The sequence below is a fragment of the Cyprinodon variegatus genome, unplaced genomic scaffold, assembly GCF_000732505.1.
Source record: "Cyprinodon variegatus isolate N-32 unplaced genomic scaffold, C_variegatus-1.0 Scaffold1611, whole genome shotgun sequence".
Classification (NCBI taxonomy): Eukaryota; Metazoa; Chordata; class Actinopteri; order Cyprinodontiformes; family Cyprinodontidae; genus Cyprinodon; species Cyprinodon variegatus.
In genome coordinates, this window is record NW_015152064.1 from 23,744 (window position 1) to 42,503 (window position 18,760).

The 18,760-nt window shown below is 36.9% G+C and overlaps 2 protein-coding genes across 2 annotated transcripts; one reads left to right on the forward strand and one right to left on the reverse strand.

The window, feature by feature from the left end:
- Positions 1-4,529: 4,529 nt before the first annotated feature.
- Positions 4,530-7,601, reverse strand: LOC107104088 (chromosome unknown open reading frame, human C8orf59). Its single transcript, XM_015404006.1, has 4 exons — positions 7,528-7,601; positions 5,120-5,235; positions 4,883-4,999; positions 4,530-4,796 (listed from the first exon to the last, which is right to left on the reverse strand). Exons 2-4 carry the CDS (start codon positions 5,228-5,230, stop codon positions 4,728-4,730), a joined length of 297 nt encoding a protein of 98 aa, XP_015259492.1. The 5' UTR covers positions 5,231-5,235; positions 7,528-7,601; the 3' UTR covers positions 4,530-4,727.
- A 1,918-nt stretch (positions 7,602-9,519) lies between these two features.
- LOC107104089 (carbonic anhydrase 1) lies at positions 9,520-17,619 on the forward strand. The gene is made up of 7 exons (XM_015404007.1): positions 9,520-9,714; positions 9,944-10,141; positions 11,939-12,057; positions 13,685-13,777; positions 13,867-13,929; positions 14,014-14,169; positions 16,356-17,619. Exons 1-7 carry the CDS (start codon positions 9,681-9,683, stop codon positions 16,473-16,475), a joined length of 783 nt encoding a protein of 260 aa, XP_015259493.1. The 5' UTR covers positions 9,520-9,680; the 3' UTR covers positions 16,476-17,619.
- The last annotated feature ends 1,141 nt before the right edge of the window (positions 17,620-18,760 follow it).

Sequence of the window (18,760 nt, forward strand, 5' to 3'; positions counted from 1 at the left end):
GAGTCACCCAGAAGCATTGAAAGAGATGATTAGTCCACTAAGTTCATCCATCCTTCACAGTTGATGTATTTTTCAACAGAGTGCGCCTTGGCTTCTGTCAGTCCTAAAATCAGTTAATGTTTCTATTCATAATGGATTATGATCTTACTATTCACCTCAGTCCCAACAATTTAGAGGATAACCTGCTCAGCTGTCTATTTTGAAACTTCCGTGATTTGGAGACAACTGTTCATATCTTTCTGCACTCTGTGAAAAACACATCTAACAGCCTCAATCAAAGGCTTTCCATTTTCCTTCATCAAGTTGCTAGATCTGTGTCCATCAATCTCTAGAAGGTGGAAGCTAAACCATCCAGCAGCATTGCCACTACACACCATCAACGCACCCATGCCAAAGCATCCTTAAATTCAAACATCCTCTGACATCACCTTTACTTTACTGCACATTTACTGCAAATTCTCTAATGCTTTCAGACAAACCATACTAAGAAGGTGATTGACTACTATCTACAGAACAGATATCTTATAATGGTATCCTTTTAAATTAAGACTCATTCTAGCAACAAACTTTGCAGGTCACACTGTAACCATTCAGATTGTTTGTGTGTCGATATGTGGCTGTATTTGTGTGTGTTGGTGGTTGTGTGAATGAGTAGAAATTTTTGTGTTTGTGTTGAGGTGTAGGGTTGTAAAACTGGGGTGAATGGTAGAAATCCTACAACACACAGCATCCAAGATCAGCAAAGGACAGGTGGCTACTAAGAGATGCCAAAGGTGACACTTCAATGAAGTACAGGAGCAGGAGCACCTAGGACAAGAATGTAAGGGAGGAGCCAAAGGGCCCTGAGCCCTGTTAGAATGGGTGAGTTCAATTCCAAACCTAAACTTTATTTCCACCTGGAATCTACTTTTAGGTGAAGGCTGCTTTTTAAAAAGTATGGAAAACCTGAAAAGACAGTTCAACTGAATATTAGGATAAAACCTAAATAGCCAATTTAACAAAAGGCGATTATGTTATTTTTTTATCCAATTTTTTTACTTATGTAAATGTTATAATTGAAAGGATGTTGTTGGAAGATTCTTTTCCCTATACCTCAATGTGCTACTACTTATAAGCCACATGTGCTGATTGAATGCATAGAAATTGCCATTCAACAAAGATGCAAGGTTTTACTTAAGTGTCTAGAGGTTTCCAGTTTGAATAGACTCAGATTCTTAAAATATTCAGTATCATAAATATAAATCAGTAACAAGGTTTGCATCATTACGTTTTAACTGATCAGAATGTAAAAAAAAGAGAATGTTTTTGTCTTAAATTTTGCAATCTAATTCATTGCTTTACAGCCTATACCTTTTGCATAAGACTAATTCCAAATAAATTGACCAGCCGGACTCTGTCAGAGGTCGCCATGGAGACAAGCAATCAGCAGGACGTTCCTGCACAGATGACCTCAGATGTCAACTTACTCCAGAAGTATGCAGCAGCAGAATACTGATAGCAGCTCTGAGGCTCAGTGGTGGAGGTGAAAAAAATCTATGCTTCACCTTCAGATGCCCTCTTGGTGGAAATGACAGCATGAAATCCAGGAAACCCTTTTTATATATATATATATATATTGAAAAAAATCTATGCTTCACCTTCAGATGCCCTCTTGGTGGAAATGACAGCATGAAATCCAGGAAACCCTTTTTATATATATATATATATATATATATATATATATATATATATATATATATATATATATATATATATATATATATATATAAATATTTGATATTAGCACATAAGAACAGGGGCAAGGACATGGTTAATTGAACAATGCTGTTCAGGTATAGAACAGAATATTACATATAAATTACAACTGGAACTGGGTTTTTTTTTCAGGGCTGTTTTTTCCATATTCTGTCATTTGTCAAAAACTACATCTAGTTTATTACAAATTACTTAAGATAAAACATCTGAAAGTAATGCACTATGTTTAGGCAGAAGGAAATGAAAGATGGTGTTCACCTATAAGCTTTCATGTTTTAACCACAAGATATCTAAAAAGTTTGGTTTAGGCTACAATTACTTTTGGTGTCTAAAAAAGTTCATAATTTTTTACAGGAATTTGATTTATTGTGCTATCAGTAAAAATCAGTATTCAAGTCTTGCTATAGATTCTCAGTTGGATTTATATTGTGTCCTTTTATTGAACTGTCCTATTTAACAGTCTAATTGTAGCTCTGTTTTTTGCTTTGTTTAATTCTACTTTTGGAAGGTAAATTTCTCAGACTAGTCCTAAGCATTTAACAGCTTTTAATAAGTCATTTTCTGCATTGAGCTCCCTACATCTTCCTATTGACTGATTGGATTTTCTTGTCCCTGCAGAAAAGCAACCTTGCTGTCATCTCATTGTTTCACTTCAGACATGATCTGTTCAGTTTGCATATAGGTCAAGATGCTTAACTTGTGTCCCCCATATAAAATTTGGGAAACACCAAACATAATTTCTTAACTTTTTTTTTTTTTTTAACCTTAATGCTATCAAGGCCAGATTTGGAGATTACAAAACGTCCTTGTGAGCAGATAGATCTCTGCAAATACTTCAGAGTTACCGTTGGGATTCTTGCTTCAGCCCTGATTAACAGGCCTACTTTCCTTGTCTGGGTCTGCATAGTTTGGGATCATGGCCATTGGGATGAGCCATAAACAAAAGGACCTGGAGAAAACTGAGCATAACAAGAACTCCAATAAAAACACGTTAAATAATAAAACAGGGAAGGTGCAGCTGCTCCAGAGGAAATTAAATTCCGTCCTTGCTTTGTCCCATTTGAACTTTTAAAGTTGTATTAGTTATAAGCAAACATTTTAGTTCAGAAAATGTATTTGTTTTATCTTTTTTTTTTTCTTTTCAGACAAATTTAACAAACTTGTGAGCGACTTCAGAACACATTTTCAAAAACATAACCCTGTGAAAATGACAAAAATAAATAAATGATGTATGTATCAGGACACTCATATTCATTATAGGGGCTACAGTGTCAGCAGGGACTCCCATACTTCCCCGTCCCGAGAAATCTCATTTGCTGAACCGCAACAAACCAGTGGAACTTACATTTGAAAGCACCCATTTCCTCTAATATTAGGATACCGTTACATGTGCTGCCAAGTTCCAGGGAGCCTCCATTAATGCAGACTCACTATTTAAGGGCTGAATGGTCCACTCGCCCTACCCACTACGAGGTTTGGGACGGTTTCAATGAGGCAGACCCTCCACAGGAGCGTGCAAACAAAGGGCTAGTGCCCAGGGGAAGTGTTTAGGGGACGTATGGGATCGGGCCCCTCAGCTCCTCCTGGGGAGCCCCAAGAGGTCAGGGTCATCTGAGAGTTATAAGTCCCTTATACCCTGAAAGCCTCAGGATTTTAAAGCCCCAGGATTTTTAGTACCCAAGTAATAGGAAAGTCAGGTCATTCATCACTGTGTTTCCCATTACACAACATACTCAGCTTGAGAAACTGTGTCCGTCTTACAGCTAACGCGTTACTCTAACGATATTACTTTTTTGGGTAACGTGTTATTGGGAACAAAATCACTATGCTAGACCATAGTAAAAACGTTTCCTGCTTTATCTAAGCTGTTTGCCAGTGTATAAAGTACTGATACAGAGGTTGTGATCTGTGCGGCTGCATGCACTCAGGCTGCCTTGGTGCTTTCCAGGACACGTTACCATAGAGACCAGGGTTTGTATTCAGGTGATGTCACTACATGTGCAACGTAGCATGGAGACAGTATAATAGGCTATTTTTATTATTTTTTGTCCACAATAATATAGGAAATGGTAAAGTAAAAATAATGATGCAAGTTTTCAAAAACTCTTACAAGTAATTTCGTTACAATTTCCAGAACTAATAAGTAACTACTCTTTTAGAGTAATTACTACCAACACACATATAGTGAACACATGCAGGTGCCTAGTTTGCAGATGCTCATTTGGAAAAATTAAGCACGCTGACCGCTAGGTGGCGGCAAAGCGATAAATATTGCAATACCCTCCATCAATGACAGTCTAATCTACAGTAATTTTTTGTAAAGTTTTTTTGGTTTAAAAGCTTCACTAATTTTAAGATCTTGGTGTACAAATTTTAAAATAGTCTTGATGATTTGTAATCCTATATAGTCGAAGATATATCTAAAGATATATCTAAAATATATTTTAAAATAATGGGTGCTAATATTTAAACAATAGTTTTGATCTTTATTGCAAACTACATTTAATTTGGTTCCTGGCAGAGATCTGGCATCTCTGTCATAACATTTTTATTTTAAAGTCTGTTTTCCTGGCAAGACACCTATTGTTTATTTATTTATTTTTTTTTCAAATTGGATCAAATTTGGACCCGAAATTACCCCAATTACCATATTACCCTACAACAAATATCAATATTCATAAAAATATAAGAACATATCTTAAAAGATGTCTTCTTTAATAAACGCAGGAAATATAAGGTTGTTTGATTTAAAAAAAATAACCGACCCGGTTTTTGCAGTTTATCGTTCAATTTTTATTCTGTGCAAAATGAAAAAATGAATCAAGAACAAATTAAGACAACAATCTTCCTCTATACTGCAAGTGTACAAACTTCATCAGCTACAGCCAAGATTTTAACATCTTTATACTAAAATAATTTCTGTAGTCCTTGTTTGGACATTTAATGATGAATTCGCCATCAGCACCAATCCATTAAAGCTGAGAGAAGAGCTGAGCAGCGCTGTCAACATTTGCCGGTTCCTTTGGTGGCTCTTTAGGAACCTAAAAAGGAACAAAACATATTTTGTTATCTGTGTCATAAGATTAAAAGTATCTACAGCATTAAATGTCCACAGCTTCTCCCCTACCTGTGTTTGTTTCTTTGTTTGAGGAGCAACAGCCTTTGAAATGCTCTGCACGTCCCTCTGGATCTCTGTAAATATCTGGTTTAGGTTCTCCACCTTCTCATTTTTCACTGCATTGATCTGTCAAAACACAACAGATGCTGAATCAGGTGTAAAATATACACTTAATTCAATATAAAATATGTGGAGAGGGGTTCTTATGTGTGGATAACTGAAGGAGGAAACAAAATAAGACCTCACGTTTTTCAGAGCCGTTGTGACAGGTTTCGCTTTCTTCTTCATCCTCAGATGCCTGTTTGCCACTTCGAAGACGTTCTGCTGTTTTTTTCCTTTCTGTTTGTTCTTCCCCATATTACCTAAGGGAGATGGAAAAATGTCACCAGAGAAATGTTGAAAAAAAAGAAAAGAAAAGAAAAAAAAACACATTTTGTCTCAACAAAAGTATTTTTGGTGCTGATAGGAGTAAAAAAATAAAATACAAAAAGATTTTTCCCACTCTTAGATAGTTAGCATTAGGGATGCACAACTTAATCGGCATGTTATCAGTACCAGTCGGTACTAGCTTTAAAACTAAATATTTAACCTCACCAATATAAATAAAATGCACTGTTTTTGTGACAAACAAGTGTGAACTATATTTCCAGCACCAGTAGGTCACATGGACCCAACTGATGCCTCGGAGAGTACGGTAGGTAAAAAACCTCTCTGCATCTTTGCATTATTTTAGTAGTGTACTCCTGCAGCTAAACAGAGTTATTTTGTACCCAATCCTTTCTGTGGTGAGATCTGCAAGACTGGATTGTTCCTTTAATCAGAATAACTAGCTGTAAATCTAAAACTGTTTATCTAGTCATAACCTCCCTGATTTGTCCACTAAAAAGACTCAAAGAGCACAGTGACCAGCCACAAACCAGTACGTTAAGCACTGCAAATCTCCCTTGCTTTAGTTAATGGTAGTGTTCATGGATCAACAGCATAAGGGGCTGGGGGAAAAAAGAGCATAGTATGACGACATGTTAAAACAATATAAAAACTTACCAGATATTATCACTATGCTGTATTTTCAGAATGTGATGTTGGTCACTTAACGGTAACTCTTGCTATTCACAATATTTTGCAGCTTAATAGCTTCTTTGATCACTTATAATGCGATGTACCAAGCAAAAATAATACAATGTGAAATTGTTTTGTTGAACATAGTTAATATTGCTTGTGCAGAGTAATGAAAAAGGAAATAGTAAATGACAAGATGGCAGCTCTTCGGATAAATTATGTAATATATATTTTGTCTGAAATACTAGTATGTTTGCTGTCATATTCAATTGACATTTATTACTGAGTCAATATCTTATAAACAACAGATAAGCTTCTCAGTAGTTTGATAATTCAGACGATTCTTTAGAACGATTTTGTTTCCCTGCTTAGAGTGCTTGTTCATCTGGAAGATCCCATATTTTAATATGTTGAATGATGCTGCCACTTCTGTACTTTACAGTGGGCAGATTTTTTTCAGGGTTGCAGGCTTCCCCTTTAGCACTGAATGCTGAAATGGTTACGACCAATGAAAGCTCTGGATTTAGTTTCTGCAAACCCCTGGACACATTGGTAATTGAGCTTTAACACCTTCTCTGAAAGGACTTTAAGCCAATTTATGGGCAAGATCGGTTTCATTTGCAGAGAGATGCATTGGCTGGTCCACCTGGAGCTAAACCTGCTAAAAATGGATGATTTTCAGACATCCCTGTCCAGAACTGCCTCTCCTTTAGTATCCTGAACAAAACTGCTTTAACTGAACCCCTTCCTGTTCATACAGCAGTCATTCAAGAATAGCAACCTTCCACATATTTTACCCTGGCTTCATTCTGTCTGGGTTGAGCACATCTATCACAGTGTGGTTGAGCCATGAAACAGGACAGATTCAAACTATAAGAGTTAGGCCTGCAGACAGACTGATCAAGGCTGACCTCCATCCATGACAGGCCAGAAAAGGGTCTTAATGCATCCTGGTCAGAAGCTGTCTGAACCTCTGCCCTTCAGGTTCACACAACACAGAACAAATAAACTTCTGACTTTAAAGAGAGTGCTAAAATATGCAAATAACTTAAAGCTTTGTTTAATTCAATCAATTAGACTTATTAATGGGATACAAAAATAAATAAATAAATCAGCTTCTCTAATATTTGGATTTAATAACTCAATACTCATTTTTTTCCAATAGGTGTTGAAAAACATCAGCATAATAATTCAATGTAGCCTGAAATTAGCGATTTAATGATGAAATAACATGATACAAATGTCTTAAAAGCTCTATTGAATTTTGCTGAACCGCTTGTTTGTTGTTGATGTTTTATTTTGTGTTAAGCAGCATTGATAAAAGGACCAGCTCACATTCTTTTGGAAATATTGTTTCCTCCAATGTTGTTATTAAGGATAACTACATGCTCCTCCAGAATAAAAAAAATCTAAAACTTTTAAACCGTACCCTTTAACAGATAAGGAACTCGTCAGCTGTCCGGTGTTAATCTGGTAAACAAACACGATATGACGACAGGCTCTATAGACAGAAGCTAACAGAACACGTAATAAACAGAAGCCTAAAGTAACGCTGTAAATAATCCAATAAACACATCAAATAAAAGCCTACTTACGTTATTTCTGGAGTAATGTTTGTGAATTCATGTGCTACAAACGTGCCATGCCTGTTACGTCACTTGCATGCGACGACTAGAAGATTTTACTTCCGGTGACAACAAAGCCCGTACAGGAGCCGCCATCTTTGTCAGGGCAAAACTTTTGTCTCCGACTTGACTCATGCAGTGGTATAGAACTATTTGGTCACATCTAAGTTTTGTTAAATATGTAAAAAATATGTAAAACATATTAAAGCTATTCCGCTGAATCTTTTTTATTCCCATATATTTTAGTACCACAAAAGAAATTCATATTGTTCTTTAAAGGCCTTAGATTTCTATATTATAAATAAATATATATTTATATAAACCTAAGGCTTATATTCAAAACTATATATATAGTTTTGTGGTTTTTGTGCATCAAGAGTAGGTAGGGCATTCAATGTTCTCCAAAAATGGAGGGATAAGGCCGGTTTGGTATTGGTCCAACATAAAAAAACTCTGTTGAAAACCGAATTGATGTCAAAATTAACCTATGGTTTCAAATTTGTGATTCCAATTCAACATATTGTGCTGTTCCATTTTATTTCGATCTAAGACGTGGCTATCTTGTTAAACTGACAGTGCTTGCAAGGAGACAATTAATCTCTCTTTATTTTATGCTTTTGTTTTCCTGTGAAATATTTGATTCTTATATATAGATTTTCTTTAGGTGAAGGTTCACCTTGCACATGGCAATTACCCCAAACTAACAGCTACTGATTGAATGAAATGGTTTAAATAAATGCATACCTATGTTACAATGTAACAGTTTAATAACAGGTTATCATCTAATTTATAAAATATTTAAAATCAAGAGGGATGCTCTTAGATGAGTTTGATCTTTCTAAGTATGCTAAGTATGTAAAAAAAAATTAATGGTCTGCATATCCCCAGCAGGTAGAAACACACAAAAGAAAATACTACAAGCTATAGATGCAGGTGGTTCCACTAAGAAAGAAATATAAATAGATTGATCTCACAATGGAGAAATTAACTCTCTGCATTTAAACCATTGCTTTGAAGAGCAGTGGACTGCCACTGTGCAGCACCCGGGGAGCAGTTTGGAGTTAAGGATGTTGCTCAGAAACCCAGAGTGGAGGCTGTGGGGATCAAACCGGATACTTGCAACCTTCTCAGAGCATTTAAATGCACTAAAAAAGAAAATCCCACTCACTTTTAAGATTTTTAATTGTGTAAACTATTCCAAAAGCTATTTTGCGTCCAATTCAGAATGATAGAGTAGTTTGTTTTGGTCTATGACATCCAATGTCAATAAAATACATTTGATTTGGTGGCTATAGTTACCCAAACTAAAGACTGCATCTGCCATCTGCTGCTTATCACCAGCAGATGGCGCCATTATAACACAACGTTCATCCTCCCAGCAGCCTACAGAACCTTAACAAAACAAGGCGATTCTCTCCTCTGTATCTCATGCTGCACTGAGCGGTAGTTCCCACTGGGTTACAAATAATAATCCAGAGTCTGAGAAAATTTAAATGAAGCTGAATATTAAAAAGTAATTATCCATTAGAGAATTAATATTTTATCCAAAGTGTTTTTGCTGTGTTGTCACTCTATTACGGGGCCAATAATAAAGTTTTAAAATGTATGGAATGAGATATATGATTTCTTACAAAATGTATAATATATTACAACTGTATTATTTAATGATTTGAATGTTTAAAACATAAGGTAATTGATTAAATTCAACGTGAACGCATATTTCCTAATATGACATATTATTTATTTAACTGGTTTTGTTTGTCTTTTTTTTTTTTTTTTAAGGTATAATTTAGGTCTGGTTGTACCACCATCCCGCGCTGCGTCACATAATGGCGTAATACCGCGCATAATCCGGTATAGATGAAGAACAAGATCAATCTGCATATATCTCTAACATTAATTGAGGAATTAGGGGCATTGCATTGACCCGTAGCGTCGCATCTGCGCATCTTAACTCCTCCCGTGGTCACTGTACGCGGACATTTGGCCAAAGGCAGCCTGAGACGCGCTGCGCACAGGCTGCTATATAAACTGTGCGGCTGTCAGGTGGGGGACACTGGCAGCTCTGCACTACTCTGCTCTGCTCTGCGCTGGGAGATTACAGCTCTGCAGATTACATTACAATGTCTCACGCCTGGGGATACGCAGCGAGTAACGGTGAGGCGCTCTTTGTCTAATGCATTAGTGAAAATAATATTAATCATTAAATTGCACTGAATAAATAAAAGCATTAAAGCGCATCCATAATATTCATAATATTTAGTATTTTTACGCGTTTGTAGATTTTTACGCACGATCACCAAAATGCAGATTATGTGTGCAAAAACTCGATCTTGAAATAAATCTGATGATTATATATATATTTTTTATTATGCATGATATTCAGGACCCGACAAATGGGCCGACAGCTTCCCAATCGCGAACGGACCCCGTCAGTCTCCCATCGACATCGTTCCTGGCGAAGCATCCTTCGACTCGAAGCTGAAGCCGCTCGTCCTGAAGTATGACCCGTCCACCTGCCAGGAGATCCTCAACAACGGCCATTCCTTCCAAGTGACCTTCGTAGACGACTCCGACAGCTCCAGTTAGTATCCAAAGAATAATGCATGACATTTCATTTATTCAGCGCGGCCCCAGTTAAGATCTGCATGTCTGGGCCTAATTTATATTCATTAAATCGGTTCAGTTTTGATGATTTATGCAGTTTCAATTCACAAGGTCGTCCCAAGATGCTTTCCAAAACAAGCTGGTGCATTTTAAATCCAGTAATATGAAATCATCCCAGATCAATCCGATCCAAAACAAAATTATAACACAAAAGATAAAGATAAGATAGATAATGGCACATAGCTCTTTGTTTGGTTCTATTTAGATTTTGGTCCTTCCAGCATTTTAATGCTTTTAATGCAGGATTTATAAAGACTGATTCCTTCACTGGGTTTTGTTTAACAATTCATAAACATTTTTAAGATTTTTGTTTTGTTTCTATATCAAAGCGATATATCTTACAGCACATAGATTTAAAATAATTTCTGATCCTATGAATCCATGGTTTTCTAATTAAAGCCAGTCTAAATTGATCCTATGCCTTAAATATACATGGCAGAAATTCAATAAAAGAAAAAAACGGATCCATATTTGAATATCTATCATAACCCAACTTTATGCACACTTTCAAAACAGTTTTTCTATTTGATGTTTAATAATGTTGTATTTTGGTTTATTGGCTCATATGTTCTAGTTGTAAAGCTGCTTTTTAAACTTTTTTTTTTCTTTTTTTACCATTATTTCTTGAATTTGTAACAGCATTGAGGGTCCATGTAGCCACCCTGGACTTAAATTGAATTAAATACTGTAGCTATTCTTGTAAGTATCAAATGTGTAGAGGTTTTAGAAATATGAAAATTTCAAATTTAGAAGTTTGCAGTTTTTCTTTTATGCTTTTAAACAAATGGATATGCTGATTATGTAAATTTTAATGTATGCAGGCCAGGGTTTTCATCCATGATAAACTGATCTTGCTGTTTTTAGTATTATTATTATTGTTATTTTGTCTTATAACATGCCTTATTGTCAGATTTTGCTGTTATTGACATACAGTTGAAAATAACGCAGAAAGGTTTTAACCCCCATCCACATTGGAAATGCAGCCCTTGGTAACCGTTTCCCACAGCAACTCTTCATGCAGGAGCGAGGTCAAACGCGCAAAAGTGAAAAAGAAGTGGGGGATGGGTGGGTGTTGTTCTGCACAAAGAACCTTTTCTAAGGTCGCTCTGTTCTCTTAAACTTTAACAGGCGTGCAACTTTATCCTATGGACTAATGCACGTATTTTAACATTACATTAGAAATTAATTCCTGTGTTGTTTAGCCTGAATGGTTTATCTCCTGTTATCTAATAGAGGAAGCCACTTGCTTATTTCTAACCCTTTCTTCTTTAAAAGAGGTATCCGCTTTTCTGCAGGATATGGTCATGCATCACATAGGATCTGTGGAAAGCATGAATGCATCTGCTTTATATATTCATTTGTTAAACAAATAGTCACTAATGTGAAATGTTTTTGTGTCTCAGTTATTTCCACCGCTTTGTATTGTCAGACTAAATATAGATTATGGAAGGAAGGTAGCAACAATCGGATTGTATTTTTGGGGTTTAGTTTGCTGTGTTCTTACACAACAGCCACTGAGGCTGTTTCATCAGGTTGGGTGTGTGTATCTTATCTTGTTGAAGTTTCTCTATTTATTCTTTGTTTGAGGATGTATGTCCTTTAGAATTTTCCTTTTGTCTCACGTCCCAAAAGAAGAAATATTCAAACCGTCAGTTTCTGACTCATGCTGAGCTGACTGAAGAGTGTTCCATTTTTTTTTTTTTCCTTTTCACAGCTCTGAAAGATGGACCAATCTCAGGGACCTACAGGCTGAAGCAGTTTCATTTTCACTGGGGGGCTTCAGATGACAAGGGATCTGAACACACTGTGGCCGGGACCAAATACCCAGCTGAAGTAAGGATGCTTATTTTTAGGGATATGATCACTGAAAGATTGAAGCTAAAATAAGCCCCATTTACACTACCATCTGAAAACTGATCTGTGCTTAGTTCGGACTGAGCTTGGATCCCTACAACCGTTTACACATTGCGCTAGCACGGTTCCTGCCTCCTAGTGGCGATCTACGGTACTACTGCTGTCTAGTAGGAAAACTTTGTAATTATGTTTTGTTCCATCCAAAATCGCCTGGATAGCGTCCTCCGCTCATATTGCAGTAAGAGCCCCAGTCTCAGAAGATTTTGATTGTTGTTTACAGTTCGTCTTCTGTTTTGTGGAGGTTGGCCAGCAACATATGATGTGCATTAACGCCATCTACTGGAGGCTGACTGTTAATAGGAGATGATGTGGTCTGCTCATGCACTCTTTGATATCAGCAACAACTGAACCACACCGAGCCATACTGTTGAACTAGTACTAGTTTAGCGTGGTTTAATTGTGCCTGACATGGTCCAGTTCATTTTGTGTTCCATTTGCACTCAAAGGTTATCTCGGTTACTGTGCTCGGACGGTTCTCGGCACGGTTACAAAGGCTAGTGTAAATGGGGCTATAGAGGGATAATTAAAGGTTTTGGAAGTTAGCCTCTTTTTAAGGGTTCTCAGTAAATATAAGCAAAAATATAAGCAATATCTTACTTACAGTTGCAAAGTATTTGTTAGGTATAAATTCAGATTAGTTGTTCCTGGAGGCAAAGCTTAAAGCTAGTATAAAAGAGCCAAGAGCAAATATGACTTCTACTGTCTTTAAAAAGTTTTTAACTCAAGACATCAATTCAATTCAATTCAGTTTATTTATATAGCGCCAAATTCACAACACAGGTCATCTCAAGGCACTTTACAGTTCAACCAGATCATACAGTCAACATCACACAGGCTGTTTTATACATCTTTAAAAAAAGCCAAGAAACAAATGAAAGGAAATGCTGCAACATCAGCAATCTTCCTGTGTGAAACTTGAAGTATGTTTATATCAGACACTGGGGAGAGTAACATGCTCTCTTTTAAGTTCATGTTCCGCACAGGAAGATCCTTAGACACCTCCAACCTCTGTTTCCTGTGTAATTAATAAACAGTATCTGCAATGAATAGTTTGCCTATGCAAGCCTGATGACAGTTTAAAGGTTCACGAAATAGTTTATTGTGTATTTGCATTAGGTTTTTTTGGATTGACATTTTAGATTGTTGCAATTAGTGCATGGAAACCGATTCTGGATGCCATCATTAGAATGCTACTTTTACAACAGTGAGATTTAATTGAAATGGAAATACTAATATTTCAGCAAAAAGCTCAGAAGAATTTCCAAAAAGACCAACATGATAAAAATAAGAAAACAATTTCATTACAATATGATCCAGTGGGAAATTGGTCCAATGTGGTCAAATTCATTTACCATCGAAGATAGCTCTATCCGGTCCTGTTAAGGTCTTTTTTTTCCTCCAAAAGAAATTGTTCATTTTTTTTTTAATACAAGCAAACAGTCTAAACACCATTTCATTTATTCTTGGGTACAGAAATCAGATTAAAATTTGGTTTTTAGGATTTGTACATCAACCTTTATGATGTACCCTCTTATATTACTTCCAGCTCCACCTGGTGCACTGGAACACCAAATATCCAAGCTTTGGGGAAGCTGCTAGTCAGCCTGATGGGCTTGCTGTTGTTGGAGTCTTCTTAAAGGTGAGCAGTTGTCTGTTCGAGTCATTTAATATAACCTCAGCCCCTCAAATATATTTTCACTGGTAATATAAATAATTTTTGTTTTTCAGATTGGTGCTGAAAATGCAAATCTCCAGAAACTTATTGATGCATTTGACTCAATCAAGACCAAAGTATGTTTCTATAGAAATATTCTTGTGTATGTTCTGTGTCAATAAATAAAAAAATGTAAGACCCTGTCTTTCATGCACTTTTAGGGAAAGCAAAGTTCCTTTGCTAACTTCAACCCTGCAACATTGCTACCTGGCTGCCTAGACTACTGGACTTATGATGGCTCTCTAACCACACCCCCTCTCCTGGAAAGTGTTACCTGGATAGTCTGCAAAGAGCCAATCAGCGTCAGCTCTGCACAGGTAGGTCTGCTTAGAAAGCCCATTCATTGCAGGGAGATTGGCTGTGTTCCCACACTACAGCAGGCTTGTGTTCAAATTCTGTCCTTTTTTGTTTTGAATCAAGGACCCAATTGTTTGAGGTAAGAGCATGCCGTAATATAGAAGAAGAAACCTTTTGTAGAGAGAGGAAAGGCAATACAGTCCCACCATTTTACCTTCATATGAGAAAGAAGTGAAACTGCTAACAGAGAGAAAAAGGGCAACTGAGAGTTCATGCAGACTCTACTGGCTTACCACAATGTGTTATGAGTACACGGAGAGTTAGCAGGAAATATTCAACCCACACAGTACATCAAAGTCTGACATTGAGGTAACTTAGAGTCAGCATCTGTAGCTTTTAGCATAAATATATATTGCATTTTTGTTTATGCATAGTAAAACCCCAAGCACTGCCATTAGAGCAGTCATTTGACTCGGCTGGATTGGTTTGTCATTGTTGCCAAATTCTTTTGGGCATGTGAAAAATAACACTGCATACACAAATTATCTGTCCTGCTTTTTAGTGGGTTTATCAAGAGTGAATACATCAAAGGTTCAGATAACCTTTAAACATAGTGCCCTTTCAGGCCTGGCTCATTAGTTACAGGCAAACAAGTAATTACCTATCATTTATCTATCAGCTAATTTACAAGCTATTTTGATCCATCATCCACATTATTTGTCCAAAGCTGTAAAACATGATTAGCTGACCATTTACACCCTCCTCAGTTTTTGGAGGCTTTCCTAAGGGCTGTAAATTATTAACTCATTATCCTGCTTTAATGGAAAATCCTCTAAATAGGTCATCTGACACAATCATGTGGCAACTGATTAGCTAGATTTTAGCTGCTTTGCTTGAACAAAAATCCCTCAATACCTTAGGAAACTGCAGTTTGTAAGATATATTGGCACTTCTTTACAGTAATAATAAAGATGCTGTAGCTAGCATCTAATTAAGCTAAATCTTCTAGATTTTTTTTTTGCGATGTTTGAAAGTTAATCTAACATTCACATTCTTGTTTGTTTTTGTTTTGTTTTTGTTGGGTTTGGTTTAATAAGTTAGCAAACATCATTTAACATTGATATTCTAATTAGGCTTAGAAAGCAAGGGGGCTAACCACTAACCTGAAGTTAGCATTCGAGGAGGAGGGGATTTAATTGAAAAGATTTAGTGTTATTATCATTATTGCACTTTGCTTTAATGTGAGTTCAGCTTTCTACTGACAGTAAACTACATTAGGAAAAAAAAATGAGGCCAACTGCATATCTAGTAAACAGCTCCGTATAGGGGTCGTTTCCAAATTATTTCCTACCCATATGGAAACATGGTTAGGCCAGCTAACAGTCTGCATTTGGCTCATTTGCCATTTGGCAAAATAGCCTGGTCTGAAGCCCCGCTAGAAAGCTGTCTGACCTCCACCCCCAACTTTGTGAGTCTTGTTGACGCCTTCGCTCTTTGTTTGCGTCATTGATGTCATCAGTATGACAGAAATCAGGAAAGTAAACAATGGAGGGCAATAGGGAAGGGAGACAGGGCATAATCAGTGTGCTTTATTGTTTGTCTCTTTTGTTCATCCGAACCTCTTTCACCAGTGCAGTTCCATGTTTATCGAATGCAAGCAGAGTTTTGGCCTGTTAGATCAGATGGACATGATGTTGTGACGCACATATGTTGCACCTGAGGGTATCACGTAAATTAGACAGTGGGAACAGGTCTGCTGTTCCCGCTAAAGACGTTTTAACCCTGGATTGCTCGCTGAGTCGTTTGATGCGGGTCAGTGAGTTGTTCCCAAAAGCTGAATGTTTGCGGGTTTAAACAGTTTTTTTTTTTTTTTTTGGACTGTGGGCAAGGGGTGTAATTTATATTCCTTTGTTTTTGTTTTCCTTTGATGATAATATAGAAGATTTGTTATTTGTGTGACTGGGTTTTAAGATAAACTTGCAAGCTAACGGTTAAACTCAACAGAGCATAAAAAGATGAAGAGTACTTCAATTTATCCACTTAAACTCGGCCTTTTCCCACATCAGTTGTTGACTTAACTTCAAAACACTGCCCAAGTCAACAGTTTACAGTGTATCTGGATTATAATCAGTGAAGGTATGCTTTTGTTCTATCAAAACCACAGAAGGACTGCATTGACTACTTGCCTCTTCTCTCTGTTTCACAGATGGGCAAATTCCGCAGCCTTCTGTTCTCTGCTGAGGGTGAATCTGAATGCTGCATGGTGGACAACTACCGCCCTCCCCAGCCCCTCAAGGGTCGCCCTGTCCGTGCTTCCTTCAAGTAGTTGCCATCCCCCTCTTTTACCCTTTTACCCTACTTGCCCTTTATCCATCCTATCCCTGCTTTCATAAGTACCTATTTTGCAGTAAACCCTAGAAAGAACACATATCTTTTTCCGTCCAGTTTTAAAGCTTGAATTCCAGTAACACCATTGCATCCAGGAGGAAACACTGAATCCACAAATTTCTTGTATGTAAGGGATGTAAGGAAATGGGATTTACATTTATTTTATGTAGTATACCAGCAAGCAAGGCCTGTTATAATTCATTTCTTACAAACAAACTCTTCATAGTGGCTGAAATAATTTCACCAGAATGGTGCTCTGGAGCTATCAGGAGGCACAAGCTGTATAGCTCCAGTCTATGGGAGATGATAATGCCATATCACCATCTGTGAGGGGGGTGGGGGGTAAGGTGCCAAAGTGAACAAACCAACATGTAGGACAATCCGGCTGTCAATCTTGCTGTAATCTCTGACTGCCTTGCCGTCCTCCACAGCACAGCAGCTTACTGAAATGATGTAACCTCCTCCTTTGCAAGTGATTGACGTAGAAAATCCCCCTCTGGCTCACAGACACACACACCATCACACGTGCAGTCCCATGCAAACATGCTGCCTGAAGGCAATGACCTCCTTATTGACACAAATCGTACGGCAGTATACGGCATAAGGGCTGTCTTTTTTATTTTTATGATGGATTGTCTCTTAGATCCTCCCAGTTCATGCATATTAGGCCTTAAGCAATTCCTAAATAATGCATTTTGACAAAAAGCTTTTTTCTCAAACCCCTATATAGTTATAGCAGTAAAGATAAATCAAATATATTGTAGAGTCCTGAGGTGGTATAAGCGCACAGTAGACCTATGTTACATTGCCAATGAAGAAACCTTCCTGAGAGGCCAAGCAACTTGCCAAAAGAGAAGATTATCCTGTCAGCCTGGTGTCCTCTTGAGAGGAATGATCAACAAGAGGCCATTTAAGACCTCTGAGTGTAGCGTTTCAAAAGAGGGATGTTTCATCAGAAAGATTTGAATAAACTATATAATGATAATAAAATATCTAACTGGAAATCAGTAATGAGGCTGTCCCAGGTGTGTGATGTGACTTTTTTGGGTATGGTCCTTTCCTAGTTGAATAAATATATTTTATGATTAATTTGTGTCATTTCTCTTTTGTGTATCTTTGATTTCTTTGTTCAATAATCTACAAAATTAATAGTCATATTTTAATAAAATATATTTTTTTAAAATATACTTACTCCTTTTGTAGGGTGATGATGCAGACAGATTATATTTGAGAAAAAGCTAAAATATTATCCCATTGTCAAACTAATACAGACTCACCGAGACATTTGGAAGCATGTTAAAAGCCTGTGGGTCCAGGATTAAGGTGGCTGATTATACATAAAGTGGTTCCCCAAAAAATGGAAAATATCCAATTGTTTGAACTAAAATGTTTTTGTGATGCCAGAATCAAAATGAGAATGATCAAACTGGTTCAAGATAATGCAAAAGTAGCTCAAATAAACACTCATTAAAACCAAGTGTACTGAAAGCAATCTCTGAATTATTACATGTGAAATCTAAAAAAAAAAAAAGGTACAGAACTAGAAGAGCAAACCAGGTACCTTTGTCGCCAGTATGAAACCTTGGCAACAGGTCAAACAATGCAAGATAAAAAAAGAAATAAAGATGATGACTACATTGTAAAAACGCGGCCTGGTTAATTAAGTCAGAATTTCTGCTTCAATATTAATGTAATTAACATTTGATGTAAACATCATGAATGTTTGGCCATGTGTGGATCTAGACAGAGGCTAGTGTCCCTGTAGTATTAGTCCAGACCTGGCCCCTTTTGTGGCATCTGTGCCAAAGCAAAATGCAAGATAAATGTATGATACATAAATAATGATATGTGCTGATTCATTTCATTTTTTATATTTAGAATTTATTTTTGTTGATTTAAAGCTGAATTTATTGTAGTTTTAGCATCAATCATTGAGATGGGATCAACGTTTTCTTTTAGTTTTCCAGGTTAGAAAATGGCTCTTTGGTTTGCTTAATATATCAAACAATGAACTTTTGCCCAATTTTCTGTTTCATTATTTTTTTCTGTGCCCTCATGTAAAATTACTGGGCCCACCCTGGTCCCCTGGTGAATATGGTCAAGAACCACCATGGGGTTCAGGAGATTTTTGGATACCTACTAAAAACTACACCAGAATCTTTCAGAGTATTGTTACTGACCACGTCCATCTATTTATGACCACATATTATTGCTTTATATCAT